The following is a 27,944-nucleotide window of genomic DNA, read 5'->3' as shown; positions in this document are numbered from 1 at the left end:
TGTAAGGCTTCTTGTGACATAAGACTGTGCTTACACAGGACAAGAACTCTGCCGAAGGTCGTGCCTCAAGTGTTACTGAATGTAAGATGTGGTTGTAAAACGGGGACCCCAAGTCTGTTCTGTCTTTTTGTAGAATCAGGGCTGTGCAATAACCTGAAAGTTGCTGGGTGTGGTCCCTGCTGGTTGCCAGAAAAGATGCTCTCAGAAATACAGGTGCCCTTAGGACACACTCTGTTCATCATTTCAGCTTATGCCGTTCACTGCTATTTTAGTAACTTTTGTTCTTCTTAAATGCTCCACAGATGGGTGGGAGATGCTGTTGGGCCCTTTCTCTAAAGGAGGATACTTAACATGGAGCATTCTTAAGAAGTATAACATTCAAACTGGGACAGAGAGACCCTCAATAAGATCTGATACCATTATTGTACTATGCATCAGGGGAAAAATCAGGTCTCAAAGATGGGTCACAAGGTTGCATAGAAAGGAAGTCAGTTATGTTCTAACCTTTGATGTTCTTATTGGTCATTAGCTGTGAAAGTCTGGAGACTTAACTTTTGTACAATGAAAAAAATATGATTATTGAGATCTACCATAATTCACAGAAATATTGTTATTCAGTTAAGTGGGCATGCCTATATCTGTGTATGTTGTGATGAGAGATGAGCATCATAATTCTCTGTCTGTTGGATGGGCATAAGACACAAAGGGTTTTACCCAGGGTAAAAGTGGCAGAGGTTCAATCCTTCTGCTTCAGTCTGGGGTCCTGCTTACTTTTCAAATCTTCCCTATGCTCACTGGAAACATTAACAATAAAAGCTGAATTTTATTAACACTGTGAACTGATACCTTTGAATCTATATTTTAAATATATTTTTAAGCAGAGAGAAATTCAAAGGTGTGTAAAGTTCACACTTTAAGAGGGAGCTTTCAATAGTCCTTGGTCAGAAGACACCTTTAGGAGAGCAGCTAGTGTTTTGTGAAAATCTGCAGTCCCAGGCTTTACCTAGCAACTTACTGTCAGAAATTCAGGTGGTTCTAATGTGTTATGGAGGCTGGATTGATTTTATTTCAAAAGAGAGGCAGCTGGTGGAAGTAAGGTCTTCATGTATACCAAACAGTTCCTTACTGCAATTTAGTCTCTTTAATTTAAAAAATCAGCCAAACAAAAAAAACCCAAAATAAATTCCTGGCTTGTGGTAGTCCAAAATCTTCAGTTGTTTAAAAGAAAAAGCTCTGTTCTCCAAAGCAGCTCTTTATCTCTTAGGAAAGCTAATCTTGAAGAAGTCACCATGAAGGAATGCTTCTCTGATATGATACATGTGAGCAACTGAAACAAACTTCACTTAGTGTCATACGCCAATGTTCATAAATCATTATCAGGGTGGATCAGCTATTATATTTTAAATATTCTACATAAATATGGAAGGGGTGAATCTCTATGATCCTAGTGCCATCCTGAGAGCTGTTAAATACCAGGGGATCTGTTTTATGCACTTGCACTAACACCATACATTACACTGTCCTACTATACACATTAGAGCTATGAGATATCCTTCAAATGCTAAGGCTCTGTGTGTGGGAGAAAGCTCTACACATTCTTATGCCAGAATTTTCTACATAGATAACATAGGAGAGTAACTACAAAGTCAGGATGCCTGTGACTGAGAGAAATACTCCCCAAACCAGAAAGGGGAGTGTTGGATGATAAATGGGTATCAGCTTCCTCTACTTAACCCATATGGGGAACACCCTTCACAATTCTAGCTGGTGGGTGTGTATCGTGCCTCTTGCAACACACTTCCTTTGGGTGTTCTCCATTAGGGGAATACACATCATTTCCTGCTTGACTGCCTTCAGGTGTGAATCGGTACATTCCAGGGTATACAGCCAGGCACATTTCACTGTCTAATCAACTAAGCCATCTGACCTGATTTTTATAAATGAAGCCTCCAAGTGGTAGCTTGTTGCATGCGCCCACCAGCACTCCAAGACCCTTGTATGATTTGTTTTCACAGTATGGATCTCTAAAAATCTCTGTTTGGAATCATTCAGTTTTGACTATTTGTTTTGAATGGGTTGCTTTGTTTTAGATAGGTAATTCTGAACTTCAGAGCAGATTTGTCTATGTAGCATAGTCTTGATAACATTGTTGGATATGCTCCAACAGAAAGCCCAGCCCAAAGTAGCAGCAGAAAATACATGATACTAATGTGACTGGATAGCTTACCCACACAAGGTCTTCCAACTCCCTGGGACCGGTATCCTCTAGGACACACACAACGGTAACTTCCTCGTGTGTTCTCACAAATCTGGTTATAGCGGCACTGGTGGGTTCCATCCTGGCATTCATCAACGTCTGCAAGCAACAAGGCAAGGGATTCAGATTTTTCTTGAAACTTCGTACAGCTTTAAACTACTTGATGCAGAAGGAATGCAGTTAAGCACTAGTGAATTTGGCCCTCTAGATAGACGTGGCCTCTGAACATGCACTTTTTGTACCTGGTGCCACGACTAGACATTATAACAGTTTGTCTTACGAATCACTTACGAATTTGTAATTTGTAAGCAGATTTTGAGCAGGTACATAGATAAATTTGTCAACCATGTTGCATTTACACACACTTTTTCTGTTAAAACTTTTTATTGAGGTTTCCAATGTGATCTGAAATGAGACATAATCCCTCTTCTTGTCATATCCCACTAGAAAAAAAAGGTTTGGTAGTATATATAACATTGGTTGTGTTTAAATGCATCCCTGATAAGCATCGAGGATCTGTGATCTTGATTCAGAGCCACTGAGACAAACTCTAAAGAAGCGTTCACACATGGAACAAAACATTGCAAAAGTCAATGAAGGATGTGTAGAATTCAAGGTGACAATGCAGAAAAGATGCTGAGGAAAAAAAGCCTTACTGTTCTTTCCTAAAAACAATGGAAAGCTGGAAGGGGCAAGAATACTTCTATTCTTTAAATAACAATTACACGAAAGTTAAATACATATGTTCTCGTAAATGAAAAGAAGTTGATGCCTTTAATATGTGCAAGTCTTAATAACTGGAGCCAGACTATGTCCAAGATTATTTAAAAAAAACCCAAACATCGTTGTTGTACCTATGTTTACCATCATTATACAGTACATTAGCACTTTACTCACCAATGCAAGTTCCATTTTCTACTTTGGTCATTCCACTGGGACACAGATCAATGCACTTATAGCCACCACGGGTGTTTTTACAAAGCTGATCAGGCCTGCATACATTCTGCCTGCACTCATTTACATCTTATTTAAAGAAAAAAAAAGGCAAGAATGGAAATGAACTCAGTCATTTATGTACATGCATTTGAATTTATTTCATTCATATTTATCAATCAGCCCAATTCCCACTTACCCTAGCTTTTAGTATTGCTTTACAAACAAATTCAGAATACATACTATCATCCATAGTAGGATTTTCTTTTATAATGGTTTCCAACAACAAATACAGCAATAAACAAATGTTGAACTACGGCCATTGGAAAGAGGGAATGAACATTCGAAAATTCATTCATACCCATGCATTTTCTGCCCTTCAGCTGGTATCCTGGATCACAACCACAGTGGAAACTTCCTATAGTATTGAAGCAACGCTGGTGACAGGAGTTGGACTCTTGACACTCATTAACATCTGTTGAACAATACAAATCCTTGATACCATAGTTGTGAATTGCCTTGTCATCAGTTACCTGAACAGTATTTCGGTTGAGTCAATATTCTGGACTCTGATTTAATTTGTATTACGCTATTGAAGTATGTTCAGAAATGTTCACTTCTCACTTCTTTGTAAAAGAAAATGCACATGGAACACAAAAGCAAGAATGTTAGGTTATTCCCTGATAGGATTTTAAATTTATTTCTAAGGATGGACAAAGCAAAAGGCTTTAAAAAAAGCAAACCACACCCTACAAGACAAAACAAAAAAGCTACCAAGAAAAAAAAAAAGAAAAAAAATCAAACCAACACAATCTTAATAATGAAGGTTCAAAGACACTGTCAAAGACACTGTATTTGGAGGTGCATCTTTTAAAAAGTTACTTTCACTCCTATGAAAGTCAGCATTATCAGCTTATGAAAACTAACAACCAAGGACCAATCCATACCTTGACAACTAAATCCGTCAGCTGTCCTCCTAAAGCCGTTCCCACATCTCACCACACAGTGGTATGAGCCAATGATGTTTTCACAGTCCTGACCAGCATGACAGGTATGCCCACCTAACGCACACTCATCGATATCTGTAATTAAAAACAAGCTGTAAACCTCACTATGTCAAAATGAAACACAGATAAAGCAGGGTCTTGAGCATGATCAGCTATGAAATACTTGATTGCAAATGTATTCATATATTAAATAATTAGAATACAACCAATAGATTACATTTTTACAATGAGAAAATAGACCAGCCCAAACAGAACATTTCCCTAGAAGCTTAAGTGCCATGGGGCTTTCTGCATTCAGCCTGCTGACAGCAATGCTTATCTTACCCTGACATGTTCTACCGTCTGCAGAGATAGTGAGGCCTTTTGGACAGGAGCAGTAGTAAGAACCCATGGTATTATGACAGGTATGGGAACAAGGATTTCTCACAGCACATTCATCTTCATCTGGAACAAGGAAAACCAGTGAGACTTCACAAGACTTTACAAACCTTGCTAAGGGTTATGTGTCTGGTAAAGCCCACAGGGCAAAGCTAGGTATAATAATAGGTCAACTTCATAGAAATGGTTCAGCAGTGCGTTCTCCACTCTTATTTTTACAGTTACCAAACCTACACTAACTCAGCTTGCTGGAATTTTGCTTTAGCTCTGCAGAACTGGATTACTACTGTGACAAATGAAAGTCTGATACAATCTTTTTCAGAGAATCTCTTCAACAGAACAGATAGGTTAGAGAGGGTAGATTTAGATTGGAAATACAGATTTTTTTTTTTTTTAATGATGAAGATGGCAAAACACTGGAACATATTGCCCAGAGAAGCTGCGGATACCCCATCATTGGAAGTGTTCAAGCTCTGGTCAGACAGGACTTTGAACAACCCAGTCTAACAGAAGGCATCCCTGGCCCTTCCAGCCCAGATCATTCTGTGAATCTGTGATTACACACTACGCTTGTCACATCATTACCTGAACAGTAAGGCCCAGTTGAGTCAAAATCAAACCCAGCAGGGCACTGGTTGCTACGATCTCCTGCATAGCAAAGAAAGCACATGTTACTTGTGGATGAAAATATGGCCAATTTATTACTTTAAAAAAACCCCGACACTTTAACACTAAGAATTACAGCCCACCTGTTTATAAAAGATTTATTAGTAGGTGTTCTTTCTGGGCACTGAAAGACTATAGTTCATGGGTTTTGAAAAACCTTAAACAAGTGCATGTGTGGGTGTCCCTTAGGGTGACAGGAAGTTTCATCCAAGCGTGGTACAACCTCCAAAATTCCTCCATAAAGTTTTCATTATTAAAAGAATAAAGACTATTCCATTTTGCTTCACATAAAAAAAAAATAAAATTCCATAAAGTACCAGTAAATTTATCAAGCTGAAGCTCAGTATCGTGTTTTCTGTATATACCAAATAATCCAGAGAAGTTCAATCTGAGGAATGACTTAGGACATTTTACCCATTTTTGTGCTGAATTTTGAATTTTCTTCTTTAACAGAATGAAAGGTACATGCAAAGAAATGGGAAAATATTTTAGGTTGAATATCTGAAGCTACTGGCGATGCTATTAGCTGTGTCAACAAAAGCAGACATACCTCATCAATGAGAGCTACAGACAAAGTAAGTGCAAACTGCAATAGCTTTTACATATTAGTCAATGAGTATATTAACAAGACATGTAGATCCCAGGATCTACAATAAAGTCACCCAAGTTTCACAGAATTTCCTCTTTCAAAGCCATAACAGCTTTTGAGCATGTAGGTAATGGAATCTGCAAAGACAGGATATTATTTTTCCATTGTTTTCTTTCTGTGAAAGAGTAGAACAATACCTTTTGCAATGGAAGCGTGGATTTTAAAAACCACTGTTTCTTCCAGGGGGTTGTACTCTGTTGTAATAGAGGAAGCATGGAGAGTTTCCACCAAGAAAGGCATCTTTCCTTTAGTATGATCATACGTGATAGTGTGGTTCCATGTATAGGGAACACTAACCCCATCTACAGTGAAGAGACGAGTAGAATGGGCATACAGTTGCCCAGGGCCAGTTTGAATATAGTCTTCTGTGTAATCCTGAAACAGCAAAATTTAGGCTTCAGGCACTGAGTATATCCAATACCACTGTGGTCTTTGCATTTTAAAGTGATATGAGATGTATTTTGAGAAGGGGTCTTAACAGCTGAACAAAGTGTATTTCACACAACACATAATTACTTTACTTTTAATTGTTGAATCTTAACAGTATCTGGTATATTTCTCTAAATAAGAAACAGGCTGTGGTACTGAGCTTCCTGATGATGGGGGCCACAGCATAGCATTTCCAAAAAAAAACAAACCCTGAAAATGATCTTACTGTTCAGTAACAATCTTTTGAGAGCTAAATATTTTTTTCATATTCTAAGTAAGATGCTGACAATGTGCTAGCTAAACAATAAGAGAAAATTCTGCCACTGGAAAAAATATAAATATTGGACATGCTACGTATTGCAGTGTATCAAAATATCAAGAATTTAATGTATATTTATTATACTGTGGGATTAATATATTAAAATATTTTCACTGGTTACCTACCACTGACTGATTCTCACCTTTACAGAGACAACATCAGAGAATGTTCTTTCTTTTACAGTAAATCCAATTATCAAGAGCCTGATTTTAAACCAAAACTTTTATACCACATATTGGTATAAGCAAAATATTTTTCATGTCTTACACTACACCAAAAATAATTCCTTTGAACTCCATCTTTCTATCAGGAGTACAAGGTCAGTGATAGAAGCTATCTTACTATGAGCAGCAGAGAATATCTGCTGGAAAAAACAGGCAGAGCAATTCAGTAGCAGGTTTATAACGTTTTGCTATACGACCATGCAAACTGCCCTCTAATCAGTCTTGAGAAAAGTTCATAGAGAAGTGTCATTCTTTGAAAACGCAAATTCTGTAAAATATTTCAGATGGATTGCAGAATAGGACTGTTTGCCATAATAGATGTCTCCGCAAGACAAACGTTTGATGTTGTAGCAGAGAAAGAAGCGCATCATTATCAGCACCATAGCAATGTGTATGGTAAGAAAACACAAAATACCTTGTGATGTAATCTGAATCAGAATCTATTAATCCCTGTCTTTGCAACTTTATCAGACACAGGAATGTTTCTCTGTCACCATATGCATAACTGTAGCTGTAGACTATTATCAGCACATTTTATACCAAGGTGCCATGGTATAAAAGAGCTGGTGTCCTCCTTGGGGAAGACAGAAAGTCAGAGAGGTTTAAGATGCACCTTTATAGCTCTGTCAAAAGCAACACCTGACATGCCTGCCTGTGGTAATGAGCCCTGAAGACACCTCTCAATACTACATTCTAACATCTAAAAAAGTTGACCAATACTACCTTCCTGATGATAACTTGTTTTCAAAGGCAATGTTAACATCTGTCAGTTAAACCAGACGCAAAACAAGTTACATACAACAGTTTTCAGGACTAAAGCAGTGTCTACTGCTTTAATACAGAAGAGGGAGGAAGTGTACTGATGAGAGTAGGAGGTGGCGTCTTGAGCATCTTTACCTTCACGTTAACATCAGCTACTGACTGGAGCTGCAGCACATGGCCACTCACAACAACATCCAGCAGCAAAGATCCATCTGAATCCAAACCCCTAGCAATATGAGTCATCCGCAGAATCTCACCTATGAATTTTAAGAGCACATTGATTCATAAAACATTCTAACCAGAGAGTTATGTTAGCCACGCAGTATCTGAATTGGGATTCCCCCACCAGTTCTTTTATACTCGTATTTTTTAAGGCATACCATGCCAGTAATAAAAAACATTACATTTCAAATGACAGCTCTAAAAACTGTATTTAAGCCTCAGAAAGCCATGTCATTCGGAAAACACTGGTGTAAGCACAAGACTCAAAGTTCAGTAACAGTTATGTGCTATTTTTGAAGAAATATGCTCTCTCTCAAGCTCACTGGAAACAGAATGAGCTGGTATATCACAGTGAACTAACCAGTTGCAAACTCCACTTGAGTTTCTCTCTTGAAGACTGCATCAGTGAGTGTAAACCCATTCATTGCTTCTCCAATTTCTTTCGCTGTTGTCCAGTAAACTGGGCTGAGTACAGAAATGAGCTTTCTCATTGCTGGACCTGAAAGAAATGTGACATAACATTTGAGAGCTTTTTTTCTAACATCAATCAGCCCGCATCAGTAGGGGTTGAATATGAAGACCTAAAACTAGAGTAACCCTGAGGATTTAAACCAGACAAAAAAAAAAGCATGTATTGGTATATTCAGAGGAATCATTTTACAAATAGTAATGTACTAGAAGTAAATACTGAAGATTCCTTTTTACTCCTTGCCTATGAAAAGTTTAGATTCATTTCTTCAGAGAGACTTAGTGAAATTAAGTGGTGAAAACCGACTGCACAAATGAAATTAAGTGGTGAAAACTGACTGCACAGAATGCAGCCTGGCCCAAGGAACAAAAGTGATAAAAAGTAAAATAAAACCTACCAAGGCTCCGAGGTACATTTGTGATCTTTGCTTGTATTACCCTAGTTTCAGAGTCAGGGCTGTCTGTTACTGTGGCATTGAGGAAAGCAATTCCAAATTCAATATCATTAATATTGCCAATGATGCTGCCTTTGGCACGTGAAGGCCCACCTGTGTAGGGGAGGAGTAGGAGGAAGGAAAAAAAAATGCCCATGTGAAAAATTTGCTGCCTGGTATCTTGAGTGAGAGAATTCAGAACTGTTGTCCAGCATTTTAAGGAGTAAGGATGTTTCTGCATATGTTACTATGTTATTTGTAAGAATACAACCTGCAAACAACAGTATCTCTGTATATGCGGTCTGAGGTAGATTCACTGTAACACAGGAATCACCTGACACACTCACCTCTGAGAAATAACAGTTGTTTAACAACCTACTCTAGTGCTATGTAAAAAGCTAACAAAAGAAATATTCCTGCTGAAGTTGCAGGGGAGATTTAAGCCAAAAAACTGAAATCAAGTCAGTTGAATTGGTACAGAAGAGTTAGGAGTGCTACACAATATTTCATTGCATGCAGGCTGTAAATAACTCACCAGGACACGCTTGGGTATTACACCTGGATATCTGGGAGGAGTCTCCAGGACAAGGACGTCCACGATTTAATGGAGCTGGATTGCTGCACAGGCGTGTTCGGGTCTGCTCTCCTCCTCCACAAGAAGCTGAGCACTGGCTCCACGTTTGCCACTGCCCCCAGTTTCCATCCACTGAATAAATAAAGAATGAAGAAAGCAACTTGTCATTTTAAATGATTCAGGCTGCATCAGTGATGCTTTAGTGTCATTCCTTGATTGAATCAATGTGTTAAAGAAATAGCTCAAAGGATGACAAAAACACCATAATGTGTAGGATGGGTAGGAACACTTCTCCCAACAGTGTCCTGGTTTCAGGTGGGATAGAGCTGATTTTCTTTATAGTAGCTGGTTCAGTGCTGTGTTTTGGTTTTAGTCTGAGAACAATGCCGATAACACACCGATGTTTTAGTTGTTGCTTAGTAGCGCTTACCATGATCAAGGACTTTTCAGCCTCTCATGCTCTGTCAGTGAGGAAGGGAGGAAGCGGAGACAGGACACCTGACCCAAACTAGCCAAAGGGGTATTCACAGCACGTCATGCCCAGTATATAAACTGGGGGGAGTTACCCATAAAGGAGTGACTGCTGCTCAGGTCGGGTTGAGTATCAGTCAGTGGGTGGTGAGCAGCTGTAAAGTGCATCACTTGTTTTTATTGACTTTTATTCCCCTCTCTCCATTTCCTTTTATTATTATAATTGATATATTTTACTTGATTTCAATTATTAAACTGTTGTTATCTCAACCTGCAAGTTTTACCTTTTTTTTCCCCCTGATTCTCCTCCGCATCCCAACCAGGGGTAGGGAAGGAGTGAATGAGTGGCTGCATAGTACTTAGCTGCAGGCTGGGGTTAAACCACAACAGTCTTTTTGGTACCCAACTGTCGTGGTTTAAACCCTAGCCAGACAGCTTGTTCACTCACTCCCAGTGAGTGGTGCCGGGCTGAGGCCTTGGACTAAGGTTATCATTTCATGGCTCTTTGTAGTATTGGCTTGTGGTAAACCCATCTGGGCTGCTGCATTGTGGCAAGATACCACTGCCTGGTTGGAGAGCCTGATTGTGAAAGTATATAGATGCTCACGTACCCAAGAATCAGACTGCTTGAAGAACATCAGAACAACCAACAGGTGGATCAGGGATTTAATGATTTTAAAAACTATTAAATCAGAATTAAAAATAATATAATAACAATACCTTTGGGGAGAGTTATAGAAGGGTGTTTAGAAATTTATAGGCATTTAATAAGTCTCTAGCATTGTGGTTTATCTTCTGTATTGCTGACACTGATCCTGAATGTGTAAGTTCATCAATTACCCCTTAGTTATGTATTGTCAATAAATCAATTTACTGCTTTTATCGTCATTTTGTTTAAAGCATTTGAACTTATCATTTTTCCCTGCTCTGGAATACATTAAGAGAGTTTATATGGGAGCCTTATAAACTGTATTTACTGTAAAAAGTAGAATTACTAGATGTAAGAGAGATTTTCATATGCTATTTCTAGGTTTAGAATCATACAATAATAGAATAGTTAGGGTTGGAAAGGACCTTAAGATCATCAAGTTCCAACCCCCCTGTCATGAGCAGGGACAACTCACACTAAACCATATTACCCAAAGCCTCGTCCAACCTGGTCTTGAACACCACCGCCAGGGATGGAGCATTCACAACCTCCCTGGGCAACCCATTCCAGTGCCTCACCACCCTAACAGGAAAGAATTTCCTCCTTATATCCAATCTAAACTTCCCCTGTTTAAGTTTTAACCCATTACCCCTTGTCCTACCACTACAGTCCCTAATGAAGAGTCCCTCCCCAGCATCCTTATAGGCCCCCTTCAGATACTGGAAGGCTGCTATGAGGTCTCCACACAGCCTTCTCTTCTCCAGGCTGAACAGCCCCAACTTCCTCAGCCTGTCTTCATACAGGAGGTGCTCCAGTCCCCTGATCATCCTCGTGGCCCTTCCCTGGACTTGTTCCAACAGTTCCATGTCCTTTTTATGTTGAGGACACCAGAACTGCACACAATACCCTAGGTGAGGTCTATCACTCTATCTTGTTTTGGGGAAATCTAAAGCATGAAGGAGGAAATCTTTGTAAGGTGACAGTCATTTAAAGAAAAAAGTGAGAGTGGATTATTATTTTGTATTAAATTGCAAGTAGTTACAGAATGCTCTACATTCCTTTCATAATATGTAAATCTCGCTTATGTTATGTATACCTTGATGTCTTCCACTGAAAGCTGCATTTAATGTCTGTTAGTCTGAGCACTCACCGGGGCACAGGTCAGTGCTGCATTTCTGGATCTGCATGTCAGCCCCTGCACATGCCCTTCCACCACTGGCAGGGCGAGGATTGTCACAGGTCCGGTATCGCCTCATCTGGCCTCCATTGCATGTTCGACTACAAGCTCCCCAGCTACTCCATGGGCCCCAGTTTCCATGAACTGTAAAAATATGCTAGATTTTATCTGTCTTCCTCTTAACAACAGATACTTAAAACCAGAAAGTCAAGCTAGGAAAATATTTCTATTGAAGAGTAACTTGTTCATATATTTTCCCAAAATAAAAAGAACCAGACAGTTAAAGATCTAAGAAAGTTACCTTGTCCAGCATCCAGTGATTTCTGAGTAACTCCAGAATATCATTGTTTGTAAGAAAGTGTGCAGCATATATTATTAACTAAATGAGTCACTGCATGCTACTGTGAGATACAAAGAAATACATTTTGCAGGGCTTTCTGACTGGACAGTTGTCACTTTAGAGAGGTGTGTGACATCTGACAGTCTAGCAGGACTTTATGGCCAGCAGCTGTTTGTCCTCCTAATAGTTAAGTTTGGAGTGCCCCAGTCATATTGAATGATGAAGAGATGCTTTCACTCTTGCCAGGCAGCTAATACCGCTTGCCTGTGTTCAGACTCCCCTAATTTTTGTGAGAGTTTATGATTTGTTGAGGGCTTTGTTCCTCTCATGCATATATACAAACCCAGTGAGTGGATAAGCAGCCTAATTCACAGCACTTACTCGGACAAAGATCACTGTTGCAAAAATCAATTTGTATGTCATTTCCTTCACATTTGTGACCCCCAAACTGTGGGGCTGGGTCTGAGCAGTGACGCGTTCTCTGCCTGCTTCCTCCTCCACAGGACACAGTGCAGGTGCTCCAGCTGCTCCATGTGGCCCACTTCCCATCCACTGGTGAGAAAGGCATAGCATGGTTCACTTAGTGTCTCTGACATTAGAAATAACAAAGTAAATCAGTGCTACATCAGGTAAAACTGATGTAGGATGTTACTGACTCTCTTTCTAGAACATCTCAGCTACATAGGGATTTCTGGGAGTAAAGCTGGAGAAAGGCCTGACCTGTCTTTTAAATAACCTATAAGCCTGACCAGAAACGTAGTCAGGGATCATTCAGTCCTCAAGCTCAGACACTTTCCCATTTTTAGATACCTGTAAGCAAGTTGAACCATGTACAAAGTAGTACCTGAAATTACCACACTGGGCTGGCACAAGTGCTACTCCAAAGCCCCAGCCTTCACCTGTGCACCCTCCTCTGGTTGCAGCTGCACTGTCTTAAGATGTAACTCTTCTCCTTCCTAACCAACCTTTCATTTAGTGGCTCAGCTCTTCGTAGGAGTTATTACAAAATTATCTCTCTTAGATCAGGTCTAAGCAGTTGAGTAGTAGGGTCTTTGATCTCCTAAGACATGGTGGGACAAACTGTTACAGCTACATCTGCGTGAGCACTCAAGTTGTTGGCTGAGAACAGGCCAATTAGTCACAAACTATCTGTAAGCAGCACATCCTCAAGCAGCAGCATGTGGAGCTAGGTAAATGTGCAACATCGAACCCTCACTTGCTTGACTACCAGAAGGGCAGTATTCTCCTCTACGCATTGATAGTTATAGTGGGGACTCAGCACAGGGTCTGGCATGTGCAAAATGGAGCACAAAGCCAGAAGGATCTAGTCTGATCTACTGCACATTCCACTTAATGAAATTTTCCTCTCATTATCCCTGCAGCCAAATACAGAGTATTTCAAAACTGTGAGTTCTCCTGTTCAGTCATGAAGGACTCATTGAAATGTGGAAGAACAGGATAAATGTATAACAGAACCAAGAAAAAAATGTTTAGGAAACCTGTAATTTAACAGTCAAGGTTTTTAAATGCTGCTTTTGCACAGTCACAGGGTAAGAGAAGAGAGACAAGGACAGGAGAAGAAATCCCATATGTTAGGTCTATAGTGGGATGCCAAAGATAGTGGCAGGGACCAGTGAAAATTAAAGGCTTGAATGAAATTTTTTCAGGGACTGAACTTTCAGAACTGGACAGCTTTCAATATAAATTGAGTAGAATTTGGAAAGGAAATTACAAGTCTGTCATCATTCCCTTTGTGTCCAACGCATCTTACCTGGGCAGCGTCTCTTGCTGCAAACCTGCATCTGTGCGTCAGACCCCTCACAGTATGATCCATCGTGTGAAGGAGGAGGGTTATTGCAAAGCCTCAGTCGTGTCTGAGTACCTTTCCCGCAAGTCTCACTGCAAGGACCCCATGGCAGCCAAGAACTCCACTCACCATCAACTGCAAAGGCATCACAGCTATAAAACTGTTGAAACTGTACAGCTTCTCTAACTTGAAATTACAGCTTCATAGCCTAAAGTAAAAAGTTGTGCTGCTTAATATCAATAAATACCCTGAATAAGCCATTGAGAATGCCATTGCCTTGAGCAATAGCCAAAACGTATCAATATTTTGCAAAAAAGATTATTTCCCTTTCATTTTCCAAATACATCACTTCACCTTACTACAGTCTTGGAACACCAGAACTGAACACTTGATCAGATCTGGTGTTTTCATAAGTTACCTGTCTGTGTCTGACTGTCCTGTACTAGGCTGAAGGTTTCAGCAGGGGAAGGGCCATGCTAGTTAAAAACTAGCACACAGCTTCAGTGACTATCAGTAAGCAGGAGCCAAGATCTAGAGAAATTAATCTTAGGCTGATGGAGGAACATTTCACATTGTAGTGGTAGCAGAGCCAGGGTGAAAGGGAAAAATCAAGACAGGAAAGAAATGCGAACATTCAGCTTAGTTAGGAGGAAGATGTGGCCGAAAATTAAAACAACAGGGGAAAATGAACAGATATCTTAAACTATCATGATTTACATGGCTTTTTAATAGTTGCTTGGGTGGGTTTGGTTATTTTTCTGTTTTAACTGGTTTTGCAGAATATGTTGATGGTTGTGAGTTTACTCTGTGAGAAATGGATAATAAGTACTGGAAAACAGTAAAATAAAAAAAAAAATCACTTTTTTTTTGGGGGGGAAGAGGGGAAATGTTAAGAATTCTCCATGCACTTTTGTGACTTCTGTCTCCAAGAACTGGTGCCACACAATACATTACAAACAATTGTAAAAAAAAAAAAAAAAAGGAGGAGATTAATTATTTTATAATTTAATAACTTTAAATAAGCTGAAAGAATTTGGGTTCAGAGAAAAATAATAAAAAAAAAAGAAACCTATATGGAAATCCCCTTGTGCAGCTATTTTTAAACCACTCTTCTCTTACCTGGGCAAGGCCTTATATTACACATGACTGAATCCACAGCACTGCCATCACAGGTCTTCCCGCCATGCTGAGCTGGTGGGTTACTGCAGGTTCTGGTTCTGGTTCTGTTACCTTGTCCACAGCTCCTCGAACACTCTTCCCATAGCCCCCACTCCGACCAGCTGCCATCCACTAAGAAACAGAAACCCCGACAGTTTTAATCAAAAAATATTTCTGCAGTATTTATTGAAATTTCCTCTTCCTTTCCACAAAAGAAAAAATTAATTTCAACTTCTTAGCAAAATTAATCTGTCATGAATATTTGTGGTGATAACAGTTCACTGTTAGGGCACTTAACATAAGGCACATTTAAAGTATCAATTTATTAAAGAAATACCTGGACATGGCTTGTTGTGGCAGCTGCGTACATCTGTATCAGGCCCCTCACACCTCTTCCCACCATTTGCTGGAAGAGGGTCGTTGCATTGACGTACTCGCTCCTGAACACCTTGACCACAAGTTACGCTGCAAGATTGCCATTCAAGCCAATTGGAAAATCCACCATGCACTGCAATGGAAAAAATGGCACTCTGTATCATGCTTCTGCTTGTAATTCTCTTAGATTGATACAGCAAAGTGAAAAGTGCACTTCATAAACCATTACTTGGAAATTGAACTCACTTCCCATCTTCATTACTACAGAAATATCTACTACAGTTCTGAGAATACTTCAGCTGCTCTGAAATAGTTATTGCTTATGCTCACAAGGGCTTTTCTTTAAAGGCATTATTAAGTTATGATATGTGTTCTGAAGACGGTATCTAGCTCAAGATTCATTCATTACTATGTCTCTCACTGCTTCATGCTGATCTGTCACACAGCTGGATGAATATAATGGAACAAATTTTCATGAAACAAAACCCCACTGACATCTCAGACTAGGCTTAATGTATACTTATGTGTATATGGAAGGTAAGATTAAATATCCATAAAATATGGATAAGATAAAATCTTGATCATATATTACCTCTATTAATGCTGTAATCTACCAGTTTGGTAGTCACTATCCTATACTCAAGAGGGACTTTTTATAAGCAATGTAGTAGGACAAGGGGGAATGGCTTTAAGCTGCAAGAGGGTAGATTTAGATCAGATATTAGGAAGAAATTCTTTAATGTGAGGGTGGTGAGACACTGGAACAGGTTGCTCAAGGAAGCTGTGGGTGCCCCATCCCTGGCAGTGTTCAAGGCCAGGTTGAACAGGGCTTGGAGCAAACTGGTTTAATAGAAGGTAACCCTGCTCAATGGCAGGGGGTTGGAACTGGATGACCTTTAAGGTGCCTTCCAACCCAAACCATTCTATGATTCCAAATTTTGTGAACCTACCCTGGACAGTCAGTGGTACTCTAACAAGAACAGATCCCATTAGATTTCTTGCTACACACTCATATTCGGAAGTATCTTCCTTCTGTGCAGCAACAATACGCAAGGAGCCATTGGACAGGACAGTCACTCTCTCATCACCCACAACTGGATGGCCTTGGCGGGACCATCTGATGGTTGGAGAAGGCTCTCCATTTGCCTGGCAGTTCAGCATTGCTGTGGCACCAGCTTCTATAACTGTCTCTACAGGTTCAACAGTGATGACTGGAGGACCTGAAAGACAAGGTTTCTTTAGGCAATGGCACATGGTTACATTTTTTTTTTGTTATATTGATTATTTAGAGTTCTGGTCAGAATGAGGGCAAAAAAATCTGATGTCAGTTTACTTTAGCTAAAATTATTATTGTTGATCTTTCACTGTCAAAATATATCAAGTTAAAATGATAATGACAGGCTATTTTTAATATGAAGCAATCTGAGGGCCAAAGCTGGGATTGAGGCCTGACTATATGAGCATATACAGACATCTTTATTGCTAAATGTCTTGCTTTTTGTAAAGCCTGCAGGAAGATGCACTTAGTTATGTCCAGAGGCAGCTGAGACATAAGTAACGGATCAACAATGCTTGAGGTTACCACAGAAAAGGGATGTTCAGAAATTCTACCACTGGTGAAAAAATAATTCTAAAATATTCTTTCTGCCAAAATAAAATATTGACAGTGAAAGCTGAGATTCATGTCTTGCAACTTTCTTAATTTAAAAGTTAAAAGTCTAATTTATCCAGTCCTATCAATATGCTCTCTAGTCAACTAAGAGAAACAGGCCCTTTCAAAAGATGATTCACCCTACTCTAAGGTGGTTTCTAAAATGAGCTTGAAGCATCCTATACATGCTTCTCTTCTTTGACCTCAATCACTAGCTTAAACTAGACTCTAAACACATTAACAATGAAAGGTGAGAGGAATCTCAACCTACAGTGCAGTGCCCAACCTTCAAAAATTGAATGGGAGCTGCATCCATCTATCAAAAGGTGGATATTGCTCCTGTCTAGTGAAATTAAACTTATCAATTTGGGTCTTACTCTGAAGTGTTAGTGTCAGACTGCGTTCCACCACACCAGCATCATTGGTAGCCACACACTTGTAGTCACCAGCATCTTCATTCTAAAGAACAAAAAGCAAATACTTAACATGTTTGTGTAATGATGGTTTCTGTTTACAGTGCACATCCTATAAGTGAATTTTCTGCAACACAATCTGGCATGCCCTGGATCTTCAGAGGAATACTGTTAGGTTCTAGAGTACCACAAGATTTTGCCTTTATTATTAAATTAATAGTGTGGATTATTTTTAGCATTTCATTTTTTATTTCCTTCAGCTCCTTAATGCTGAGGAATTTTTTTTTTTTTTAAAAGAAAACTCAAGGAGCTGTTTAAATGAAGTTTAAATGAGTGTGTAACAAAGAATCTAGTAAGATCTCTTCCCTCTATATTAGCTATTAGGAAGAAACTCTTGAATGTGAGGGTAGCAAGACTGGCACATGTTGCCAAGTTGTGGATGTCCTCTCCCTGTAAGTATTCAAGGCCAGGTTGCATGGTGCTTTGAACAACCTGGTCTAATGGAAGTTGTCCCTCCCTGCCTGTAGTTTTCAACCCCATTTCAAAATGTAGACATGAGTTTATGGGGGAAAACAACATTTCTTGCAATTTACATTAGGAATTTAGATGCCAAATGATATCACATGGAGAACACAACTGATTTTCAGCTGACCTGTTGTAGAACCGAGGCTCTTTTAATGTCAAAAGTCCCATGTAATTGGATACAATTTCACACACCAATGGTTAGTATGTAGATTCAGTCTGACAATTAAAGGATAGCCCCATGTTTGTTTTTTTTTTTTGACAGAACAATTTGTGTCTAATTCTAGTCTGAATTAAAACAACATTCATTAAAGGTAAAAACAAAAGTGCATTAAACATCAAGCCTCAGCCTTTCAAAATATCATGATCTGGAATACCTTTATTAATCAAGTAAAATGCAGAAACACATTGTAACAGACCAGTGACTCACTACAGTGCCATAGATAGCGAGAGAACCATTGTTAAGCTGTCGGATCCTGTTGCTAATCTGAATGCCAATTCCCTTTTTGCTCCACTGGATGGTTGGAGGTGGATCTCCTCTGACTTCACAATTCAACATAGCATTGCCTCCCAAGGGCTCAATTCGGCTAGAGTGGTAATCACCTTTGAAGACTGGAGGCTCTGAGAACACAAGTAATGGCAAAGAAATAGCAGAGTCAAAATCAAATGCCCTTACTGGATTTGCTGGAAGGGATCATTCATCTCCTATTTTCTGAAGTATGAATTTCAAACTGTTTTATTTTTTCCCATTTAGCCATAGACAATGTACCAAATACTAGGTGTAATGGTTTTAAATTGAATGAGGATAAATTTAGATTAGCTATTAGGAAGAAATTATTTACTGGTGGCAAGACTGGCACATGTTGCCAAGAGAAGTTGTGGATGCCCCCTCCCTAGAAGTATTCAAGGCCAGATTGGATGGGGCTTTGAGCAATCTGATCTAGTGAAAGATGTCCCTGCCTGTAGTAGGGGTGTGGAACTCAGTGATCTTTAATGTCCCTTCCATCCCGAACCATCCTAGGATTATACTATCAAAACAGATGGCTGTGTGAAGCTGTCCAACAGCGACCGTAACTACTGATGGTTTACATACCTTTGACATACACAAAACCAATAGCTTTGATTGAGCCAACTGTGTTTTCTGCGGTGCAGACGTATGTACCAGAGTCATCTTTAGACACTCGTTCAATAACAAGTTCGCTCTGTCCATTTACATCATCATACTGGGCTGAAGGGAGAACACAGAGCAAAGGGTTACTCCAATGAATTTAAATGCGTACATCTCAGTGACTGGTATATTGTAAGACTGTTTGAATTACAGTGCTATTTAGCAACACAGCTTGATGGCATTGTACCATTTAATTGCTTAGATACCTCAGCAATGCACAGAAAAATCAGTGCTATAACATTTGCGCACATGCCTGTATTCACTTAAGTTGTCCCTTAATTTCAGGCTTTGTGCATCCACATTCTGTGGACTGCTGAGGTTTTCTTCAAATTTAAGAGAAATAGCATTAGTTGTTGGATGTTGAATAAATATCATCAAATACAGATTTTTTTTTTAATGTGTTACATTATTGGTGGCAGAAGAAGAACAATATCTTAATTAATCGTCCTTACAGCTTTGTCTCAAAGACGATTTGATTACATGATCGCACAATATTGAAGATACTCCACACACAATCACTGCCTATCAACTTTGTTACCTCTGGATTATATTTCTTCCTTATCCTAAACTAATTGCAATGCTGTGTGGATGTGGGAAACAATTTCAGAGCAGAATGGCCTATAAAACCCGGTGTCACCTACCTGGAATGATGTTATTGTTAAAGGTCCATGTTATTTTAGGTACTGGTATCCCAGTTGCTTTGCAAGTTAATCTGAGCTGTTCTCCTTTAGTCAAAGCTACATCTCCAGGCAGTTCAGTAAAAGCTGGAAGCACATGAACTATCAGGGTGACAGTGTGCGTGTCTTCTCCAGCAGCATTGTTCGCAATACAGGTGTAACTGCCAGAATCTTCATGCTAAAAGAAAGCGTGTTGGGGAAATTCAACTACGATATATCCTACACAATGCTACCCCTTGTAACAATAAGAGAATCTCAAAATGTTGGAACAAACACTCAGAAGAAATGCTCATCTGAACTCTTTCACTTCCTCTAAATTTGAAGACCTTCTTTTTCTCCTTCCTTATCACTCTAAATTTTTTACAGATTTTACTCCACAGTGGAAAACTGAATGTTTACTTTGGAACATTAAGAGCAAGAAAACAAAATAAAACAAAGATTAATCCAAAAGTGGGGGTATATGAAGAGAAACAGAGTCTTACTATTGCCAAACCTGTTGAGGCATAGCTTAGATTCAGGAAACTTACAACAGCACTGTCCAAAATGAGGTCTCCATCTGGCATAGCCTGATATTTTCCTACTATCTCTGTTAACAGTGTATTGTCCTTCTTCCAGTTTATTGTTGGTGTTGGAATCCCATCAGCCACACAGGACAGAACAGCCTGGGAGTTCTCTGTGACTGTGTACTGAACATCACTCCTGCGAATCTTGGGTGGAACTGTGAGAAGGGATATAAAAAAGATTTATTAGTATCTGAAGGGGGCCTATAGGGATGCCTGTAAGGGACTCTTCATTAGAGACTGTAGTGACAGGACAAGGGGTAACGGGTTAAAACTTAAGCAGGGGAAGTTTAGATTGGATATAAGGAGGAAATTCTTTCCTGTTAGGGTGGAGAGGCACTGGAATAGGCTGCCCAGGGAGGTTGTGAATGCTCCATCCCTGGCGGTGGTGTTCAAGACCAGGTTGGACGAGGCTTTGGGTGATATGGTTTAGTGTGAGGTGTCCCTGCCCATGACAGGGGGATTGGAACTAGATGATCTTAAGGTCCTTTCCAACCCTAACTATTCTATGATTCTATGATTATGCAAGCACTACTGTAAAAGCATACTATACTGCACTGAATACCTGAAACCATTGTCTGGATCTTCTTTTTTGTGTTTAGTCCCTGTCAATGACCACCATTAAGGAAACCAGAGAAATGTGTGAACTGCTTATAACAGATGTATAAACTAAGTGAGACAAATGTCTCTCTTTCTAAATTCAAGCAACCGTAACCCAGTAAAACCCACCCTTTAAGTAGTGCAGTTTTGCTGAGCTTCTCCCTTACATCCTAGCTCCTTACCCTGTGTAGGTTTATGCTGTAATAATGCATGATGTTTCCATACAGTCCCACTTACTGTGTACAGTGAGGTCCATGCTAGAAGTGCTGGACCCTGCCAAGTTTGCTGCTATGCATGTGTAAAGGCCAGTGTCACCAGGCTGTACAAACACAATCTGAAGAGCACCAGTGCTAAGGATTCTTCTTCTAATGGACTCTGTTATTTGTCGTCCATCTTTGTGCCAACTGATCTCTGGCTCAGGGTAGCCTTCAGCCTCGCACTGCAGAGTGACAGACTGATCAACAGGAGCAACGTATTCCTTGAGGTGAGACTTGATAACAGGAGGAACTGAAAAGAATAAGGAAAATTTTCAAAATACTTAGATGTTGTAAGAAGCATGGAATGCTTCAGTTCTTGGTGAAAATAATCTTAAAAGCGTATCTTGATCATGAATTAGACAACAAAAAGGAATAAGCCTCCTGGGCTCTATTCAGTGTCATCAAATAGGAAAGCATTAAGTTCATTTCTATTGCTCAGAATTGTGTTTTCACTAACAGAAAGCATACACAGATTTCTTGTCTGTAGATCACTACAAGTTTAAAAGATGATTTACCTTGAACTTTCAGTTTGATCTTCCCCAGAGCAGTGCCAGCTGGATTTTGAGCAACACACATGTAAGTGCCAGCATCTTCAATAGTTGATTTTGCAATCTGTAAACTGCCACTTGGAAGAACCATATAACTGTTTCCTAAAACAAATATAAGCACAGTATGAAACTTTTGGCTTGTTTTTTTTTCATTGGTTTGTTTGTTCGTTTTTAAATTAATACGTTCCTTATATCTAAGTTTGAACATTCAGAAAAGAGAAAAAAAGTTTCTGAGTTACAGCAAGTAGGCTGAAGTTAAGAGGATACCTGTCGTGATTATATTGATGCCCTCCTTTTGCCATGTTATTATGGGCCGAGGTGTACCTGTCGCTTCACATGGTAGCAGAATGGGATTGTTCACAATGACATCCAGCGTCCCTGGCTGAGTCTGGATAACTGGTGGTTCTGTGGAACAAAATTAAGAGGAAAATACAGGAGATACTAAAATTGCATGATCTGAGAGTCTGAGAAGGTATAGAATACAGCCTTACTTCTTGCAATTTGCCATCACGGATACATTTTAACTTACTAGAAAACAAAGGAAAAAAAACCTCACAAAAATGAAATAGCGCAGCATGGAGTGGGAGACTCTACCCAAGGTACCAGAGTTGTAACATGCAGAGTAGTGACTTTGTGATTAATCAGTGCATCTGCAAGACAATTTGGCTGAGCAAGACACTACTTGTGACAGTCCACTCTGGCCTCACCATTATTCTGCAGCACAGGTATGTGTTAAATCGACAGCATTTACTTACAGAATGCATTTTCTCTTTAGCTTCCCATCTTACCCTGAATGTGAAGAGTAACGTGTCTGTGAGCTGAGCCAGCTGCATTCCTGGCCACACAGGTGTACCGTCCTGCATGTGCTAGCTGAGCAGCAGGTATTTCAATGGCACCTGCAACAAAGAGGGTGCGTTACAACATGCAGCAGTATCTCACAGGAGAGTTTCACTGTGATTACAGCATCCATCTGAAGAGGTCTGTATTTTTATTCTAAGAAATTGGAGAGGGGTTGTTTGCATTTATTTAAGTCATTTTTTCTAGATGTGAGGCTGAGCTCCAGTCACTCACAGTACCTGAAGAGAGAATTCTGTAGCCATCTCCTCTGGGAAGCAACTTTATGCCATTTTTGGTCCAGTGAAGTGAGGGGAAAGGAACCCCTGACACAGTGCAGGAAATCACTACTGGAGACAGCTTTGTCACCAAAAGGTCTGTGGCTTCATCTGCTATGGCTGGGGGCACTAAAAATGAAGATCAGTGTAAAGGTTACTTGCTCCTTTTCAGTTTTATGAATTCTTGGAAATAACTTGCATTTCTTGGGGATACTAGAGCCTTATGGATATCAGTATCAGAAAAGCATGGTATAAAAACATGATCTCAACATTGGAATGCCCCCAAGGAATCCTGGATGCCATACAGATGTAATAGCAATATTCCCTCTACCTTGAACAGTGAGTTCAACTGCTCTTTGATCTTCTCCTGCATCATTTGACACAGAGCACTCATAGACAGCAGTATCATCCACAGTGGGAGAAATGATTACTAAGGAACCTGAAGATAGAAGTCTGAACAAAGAAAAGAGAAGAAAGTAAAAGACACTGAAATATTTCATCTCAGGTAATCAGACCACTGACTTTGCTGGCTATAAAAGATTACATTTAAGAATGGCTAAATTTTTAAAGTGCCAAAATCATCCCCGAAAATTTTAAACCCACAGTGAAAATAAAGCATCTCTCACCTGTATATATTCTGGTTCTGGTCAACACTAAGCAGATGCCCATTCTTTTTCCAGCTAATTGCTGGTTTTGGAATTCCAGTGGTTTCACAAGGCAAAGTGGTCTGCACATTTACAGTAACTGTGATATTTGTGTGTCCAGGAGCAATAGCTGGAGGAACTAAGGACAAACAAAGCTTAATTATTCAGAATAATTATATACATATGCCCCCAGACTCCTTTCATACCTTTATATAGACCTGAACTGCCAAATACATTTACTTGATTTTTATAAAGAGTGACGGTAGTAAACTTCCTAAACATGCAGCATGGGATGTATCAAGTCTTTCTATTTCCAGTGCACAAGGAGTAAATATTTTCTTTTCATAAACATTTGGGTTGTACTCCTAAGGCCGCAAATATAATTTTTTTTTTTTTTTTTTTTTTTAAGCAGAACAGCGAAAAAGGGGCTAAACTTAAAATATGATCTGTCAGAACAAGAACAATGATGCGACTGGACTTCAAGCACATACACTTATCGAAACCCAAAACTTTTACCAAGAACTTGCAGATCAATTCGTTTGCGTTCAGTGCCAGCTGTATTGGTTGCCATACACACATATCTTCCTGTGTCAATAACATGCGCTGAGTGTATGTGTAGAGATCCATCCTCTAACATGGAATATCTGAAATAAAGCCATATATTTTTTTTCCACTATGCAATCAACAGAACCATAGGTTATCTTGGTAGTGCAGAAGGAAAACACGATTCAGGGTACACAACAAATAGCCTAGACACATGATGTCTTAATTTGGGCATATATAGTTTTCTCATTTGTTGCACTTATTCTAACTTCATTTTTTCCAGCACATCTATTTTCCAGAGAAATCATGAAATTTAGCTGACATAGCAATTCCATATAAATGATGCCAGATTTGCAGAAAATATCCAAAAGCCCTTTATTATGGTTTCTAATTTAGCTGTTAAAAATGCCTAGCTAATGATTGTACTTTTTTTTTTGAAATATAAATGAATTCTTTAGCATTTGCTCAGTTCTAGAAAATCCCAACTACTTCTCTGTAGAACAATGAAAAGATGGAAACTATTCACTGTAATGAAAGTTGATACTGGAACAGACATAAAAAGTTTTATATATTAGATAATATTTATATATTACTGCTATAAAAATAATAGTTATAATAATAACAATAACAAGATCTTTGAATTACTGTTCAAAATTTTTAATACCAGAAGAATTATTATTATATTTGGTTGTCAAAGAATTTTTTTGTCCTTCTTAACAATAGAAGTATGAAACCTCTTTATATTACTGCTTCTATGACCATATTTTCCACATTTGTGTCTATTTGAGAACATAGTACAAATATTAGTTCTAATTTGTGAAAGTAAAACTAATTTATGAGTCACAGATGTCAAATTAATCTTTCTGTGGTTCATACATTCTTAAAAACCAATTAATAATATTTATGCTGATTTTTGGATAATACCTTGTATTGTTTCCAGTAAAAATAGCCCCATCCTTCCTCCATGTAATTCTTGGGGTTGGTACTCCTTCTGCAATACACTCCAGAACAGCAGAAGCATTTATATGCACAACAGCAGTCTGAGGACTACTTCGGATCGTAGGAGCCACTGTAAAGCCAAAAATTGCTTGTTATCTAAAGAAAAAAACTTCACACTGCAATGATTGAACCCTAAACACATGAAAACAGATGTAGTAACAGGTATGGGGATCGCTGCAAAGACAAAAATAAGTTTCTTACCATTTTGTGTAGTGCATGATAATTGCCATGATGCAGCAGGGAATGAAAAAGAAAGTTTGTCTGAAATGCATTCTAAATATCATTGCAAATTACTGCAAAGGATATAATACAGCTAAAACAGTAAAACAGTTCAGCATATTTACTTCAGTAAAGTAAGGCTATGGTGATATCCTTTCTTCCTTATTTTAAATTAAGGAGAAAAAGAATTTTAGCTGGACCAGTAAGAACAGTCATTGGGGAACAATGTAATGCAGGTACATATGACAGGCCTGTGAAGTGAACAGAAACAGGAAAAAAGTTTCATATCATCACTCAAGTGTGAGAGTATAATAGCTTCTCATTAGACTAGAGGTGGAAAATACACAGGTTTAAAATGAAACTCAGGTCTATGGTAACACCAGACAAGCATCTAGATGCGTACAACCCTTCAAGCCTTATCTTACTATCTCCTGCATACAGGGGCAGAGAAGAAACCAGTTTTCAATTAATTTGCAAAACTGGTGGACAAGCCAGCTATGAAACCTAGACCCCGAGGTCCTAGTCAAGTGCTTTTAAGAATTTCTCTGAATTTGCCCAAGAATATTTCTCAGTCCTTCATCATTCTGGATGTATCCTGACTCTTTATCATGATGATGGCTAGATGCAGAGCACCCTCCATTAGCAGGAAGCACAAACAGTTGTACAGTGAACCATGGTGAATCCCCAACAGGTCCTTTAGTGTGAAGGACAACTGTGGACTCAGATGATGGCACACACAAGGTAATACACAGGGTGCAAGAGTTTAGACTCAGCCTAAGTGGCCAACAGTGGGCTAGAAAAAACTATTAAAAGTTCTTTCTTGCTGTATGAACTCCTGCAGAAATACCATGCAAAGATCAAAATGCACAAGACTGGATCCATGATTTTACCATGTACTGTCAGCATGAACTCCCTGGTCACTTTTCCTGCGATATTACTTGCCACACATGTATAGCTTGCTGTATCACTGAGGTCAGCGTTATTGATCTGCAGGTATCGCCCACTGGATAGGATTCGAACTCGAGGAGTTCCCTAATGGAAAAGAGAGAGAGTTTGACAAATTTAGCTTTACTATTCTTCTCCTTATGAAGATGGAGAGTAATTGTTGCAGAGTAATAAAAGCCATGAAAGAAGATCAAAGATAAACCAGATACTGAATGTATTGATGGCTTAACGTTGTTTACATCTGCAAAGGTAATAGGGTAAACAAAGCTTTAAAAATTATCATTGTGTAATGATTCCCCCTTGGAACTGCTACTGGGACTTGTAAGTGAATAGGAGAGCTTTTTAGGTTATGAAGCCCAAGGGCTTTGAGTTTTCACGGAAAGGGGCAGCTAATAGAACACGATGAATTATTTATTTATTTTTTAATTCCATGCACACTAAAGGCAGAAGAAATACAAGTTTCTGCACACTGTTCTTCAAACACCACAGTCCTGATCTAAGCACAAACTTAGATACTAAGTTTACTAGCCAGCATTTTCAAATATGAGGATACTGTTCCTCTCAGCTCTACAATAACTCTACAGCACCTGCTAGCTAACCCTTTAATCAAGGCATTTTTGCTACAGCCTATCTGGGTCATATCTGCATGAATGACCGATGGCGATATGAGCTACAAGTGTTCAAGAACTTAACTGAGTAGAGAACAGTAGAAAAATATCAGAAACTCAGACTTTTCCAGTATGTGCTACCCACACTTTGGGTGAAGTTGAAAGCTGATATTCCCATCTGTTCTTTTGGGTAGAAGATCTGAGAATAGCAGCTACAACAGATAGGTGAAACTCTGCTGGTTCTGCACTTCTCTGCACTAGTACCAGAGTACACTGGTCTCGTACTAAGCACCAACTCAGGAAGTCTACCAATGCAGAATAAACAGCAGTGTTAGAGCCACAGGTGAAATGACACACCACCAGAGTAGATTATAGACAGTCAGATTTTGTGTAATAACTAGTATTTCCTGTTGGACAAACAGCCTATCCAATGGATTCTAAACATAGAAGCATATTGACAACAAAGGGCAGACAATGAAGTTATCACATAGTCCTTACACTCTTCTCAGGGCATGTCAGGAAACCAATCTTTGAAACAATACAGATTCAGCAATTTTTCCAACTGTTTAAATGAAATCAGATTAGGTCAAGATATTCCTACCTACTTCTTAACACTCAGTGTGGATTTCCATATCAGTGAAGAGTACAAGGACTCCAAAGCTACTTACTAGAAGCTAGATCTTTCTATGGTTCTGTTACCAAGAATGGTGGTGCTGCACAGTTACACCATTAAGCATACAGAGGCCTAAATTAGACCTCAAAATTTGCACAACAGAAGGCAACAAAACCAGGAGGAATTACCCCCTCCACCATAAGGCTACATTACAAAAAGCAGTGATGACTTAAATTGAAATAACACAGCAGCCTGCGAAACTTTCTCCAATCCTCTCTTGTCATTGTGAAACCTCAATTTTTCCAAGATAAGGACAAGAATATGCCACAGAGCATCTCTTTCCATTCCATACCCAAGGAAAGCTCTTTCCCAGCTGATTAGTATTAGTAGGCTATTACATTTCTTCAAAGTTGAGAAAGCAACCAGGAATTCAGGAAGACACTGTTTTCCTGTTATCTAGCATATATATTTATATAAGCTAAGCTGAAGAATGAAAAGGGTGGTAGAAAACACAATAAACCTAATTCTGTTACTTAAAGTACACGACAAATTAAGAGTACCATGTC

At 39.1% G+C, this 27,944-nt stretch overlaps 1 protein-coding gene across 6 annotated transcripts in view; it reads right to left on the bottom strand.

The window, feature by feature from the left end:
* HMCN1 (hemicentin 1) overlaps nt 1-27,944 on the bottom strand; it is a 190,655-nt gene that overhangs the window by 5,215 nt on the left and 157,496 nt on the right. For all 6 annotated transcript variants that reach the window (XM_057427409.1, XM_057427413.1, XM_057427412.1 and 3 more), the window contains 32 exons: nt 26,103-26,244; nt 24,919-25,063; nt 23,968-24,095; nt 23,434-23,590; nt 23,139-23,260; nt 22,772-22,936; nt 22,484-22,591; nt 21,963-22,100; nt 21,663-21,797; nt 21,128-21,397; nt 20,258-20,448; nt 19,695-19,908; nt 18,979-19,113; nt 18,316-18,506; nt 17,328-17,409; nt 16,250-16,519; nt 15,262-15,432; nt 14,886-15,056; nt 13,731-13,901; nt 12,341-12,511; nt 11,593-11,763; nt 9,284-9,454; nt 8,713-8,862; nt 8,208-8,345; nt 7,760-7,881; nt 6,028-6,265; nt 5,161-5,223; nt 4,522-4,641; nt 4,138-4,272; nt 3,552-3,665; nt 3,155-3,280; nt 2,228-2,356 (listed from right to left, as the gene is read on the bottom strand). In XM_057427409.1, the coding sequence (XP_057283392.1) occupies nt 2,228-2,356; nt 3,155-3,280; nt 3,552-3,665; nt 4,138-4,272; nt 4,522-4,641; nt 5,161-5,223; nt 6,028-6,265; nt 7,760-7,881; nt 8,208-8,345; nt 8,713-8,862; nt 9,284-9,454; nt 11,593-11,763; nt 12,341-12,511; nt 13,731-13,901; nt 14,886-15,056; nt 15,262-15,432; nt 16,250-16,519; nt 17,328-17,409; nt 18,316-18,506; nt 18,979-19,113; nt 19,695-19,908; nt 20,258-20,448; nt 21,128-21,397; nt 21,663-21,797; nt 21,963-22,100; nt 22,484-22,591; nt 22,772-22,936; nt 23,139-23,260; nt 23,434-23,590; nt 23,968-24,095; nt 24,919-25,063; nt 26,103-26,244 (4,954 nt within the window). The remainder of the gene's footprint in view (nt 1-2,227; nt 2,357-3,154; nt 3,281-3,551; nt 3,666-4,137; nt 4,273-4,521; nt 4,642-5,160; nt 5,224-6,027; nt 6,266-7,759; nt 7,882-8,207; nt 8,346-8,712; nt 8,863-9,283; nt 9,455-11,592; nt 11,764-12,340; nt 12,512-13,730; nt 13,902-14,885; nt 15,057-15,261; nt 15,433-16,249; nt 16,520-17,327; nt 17,410-18,315; nt 18,507-18,978; nt 19,114-19,694; nt 19,909-20,257; nt 20,449-21,127; nt 21,398-21,662; nt 21,798-21,962; nt 22,101-22,483; nt 22,592-22,771; nt 22,937-23,138; nt 23,261-23,433; nt 23,591-23,967; nt 24,096-24,918; nt 25,064-26,102; nt 26,245-27,944) is intronic.

Source organism: Pezoporus wallicus, unplaced genomic scaffold (genome assembly GCF_028554395.1).
Source record: "Pezoporus wallicus isolate ANWC-B61680 ecotype Strahan unplaced genomic scaffold, APGP_CSIRO_Pwel_v1 scaffold_7107, whole genome shotgun sequence".
NCBI lineage: Eukaryota > Metazoa > Chordata > Aves > Psittaciformes > Psittacidae > Pezoporus > Pezoporus wallicus.
This window is presented reverse-complemented; position numbering and strand designations above follow the sequence as displayed.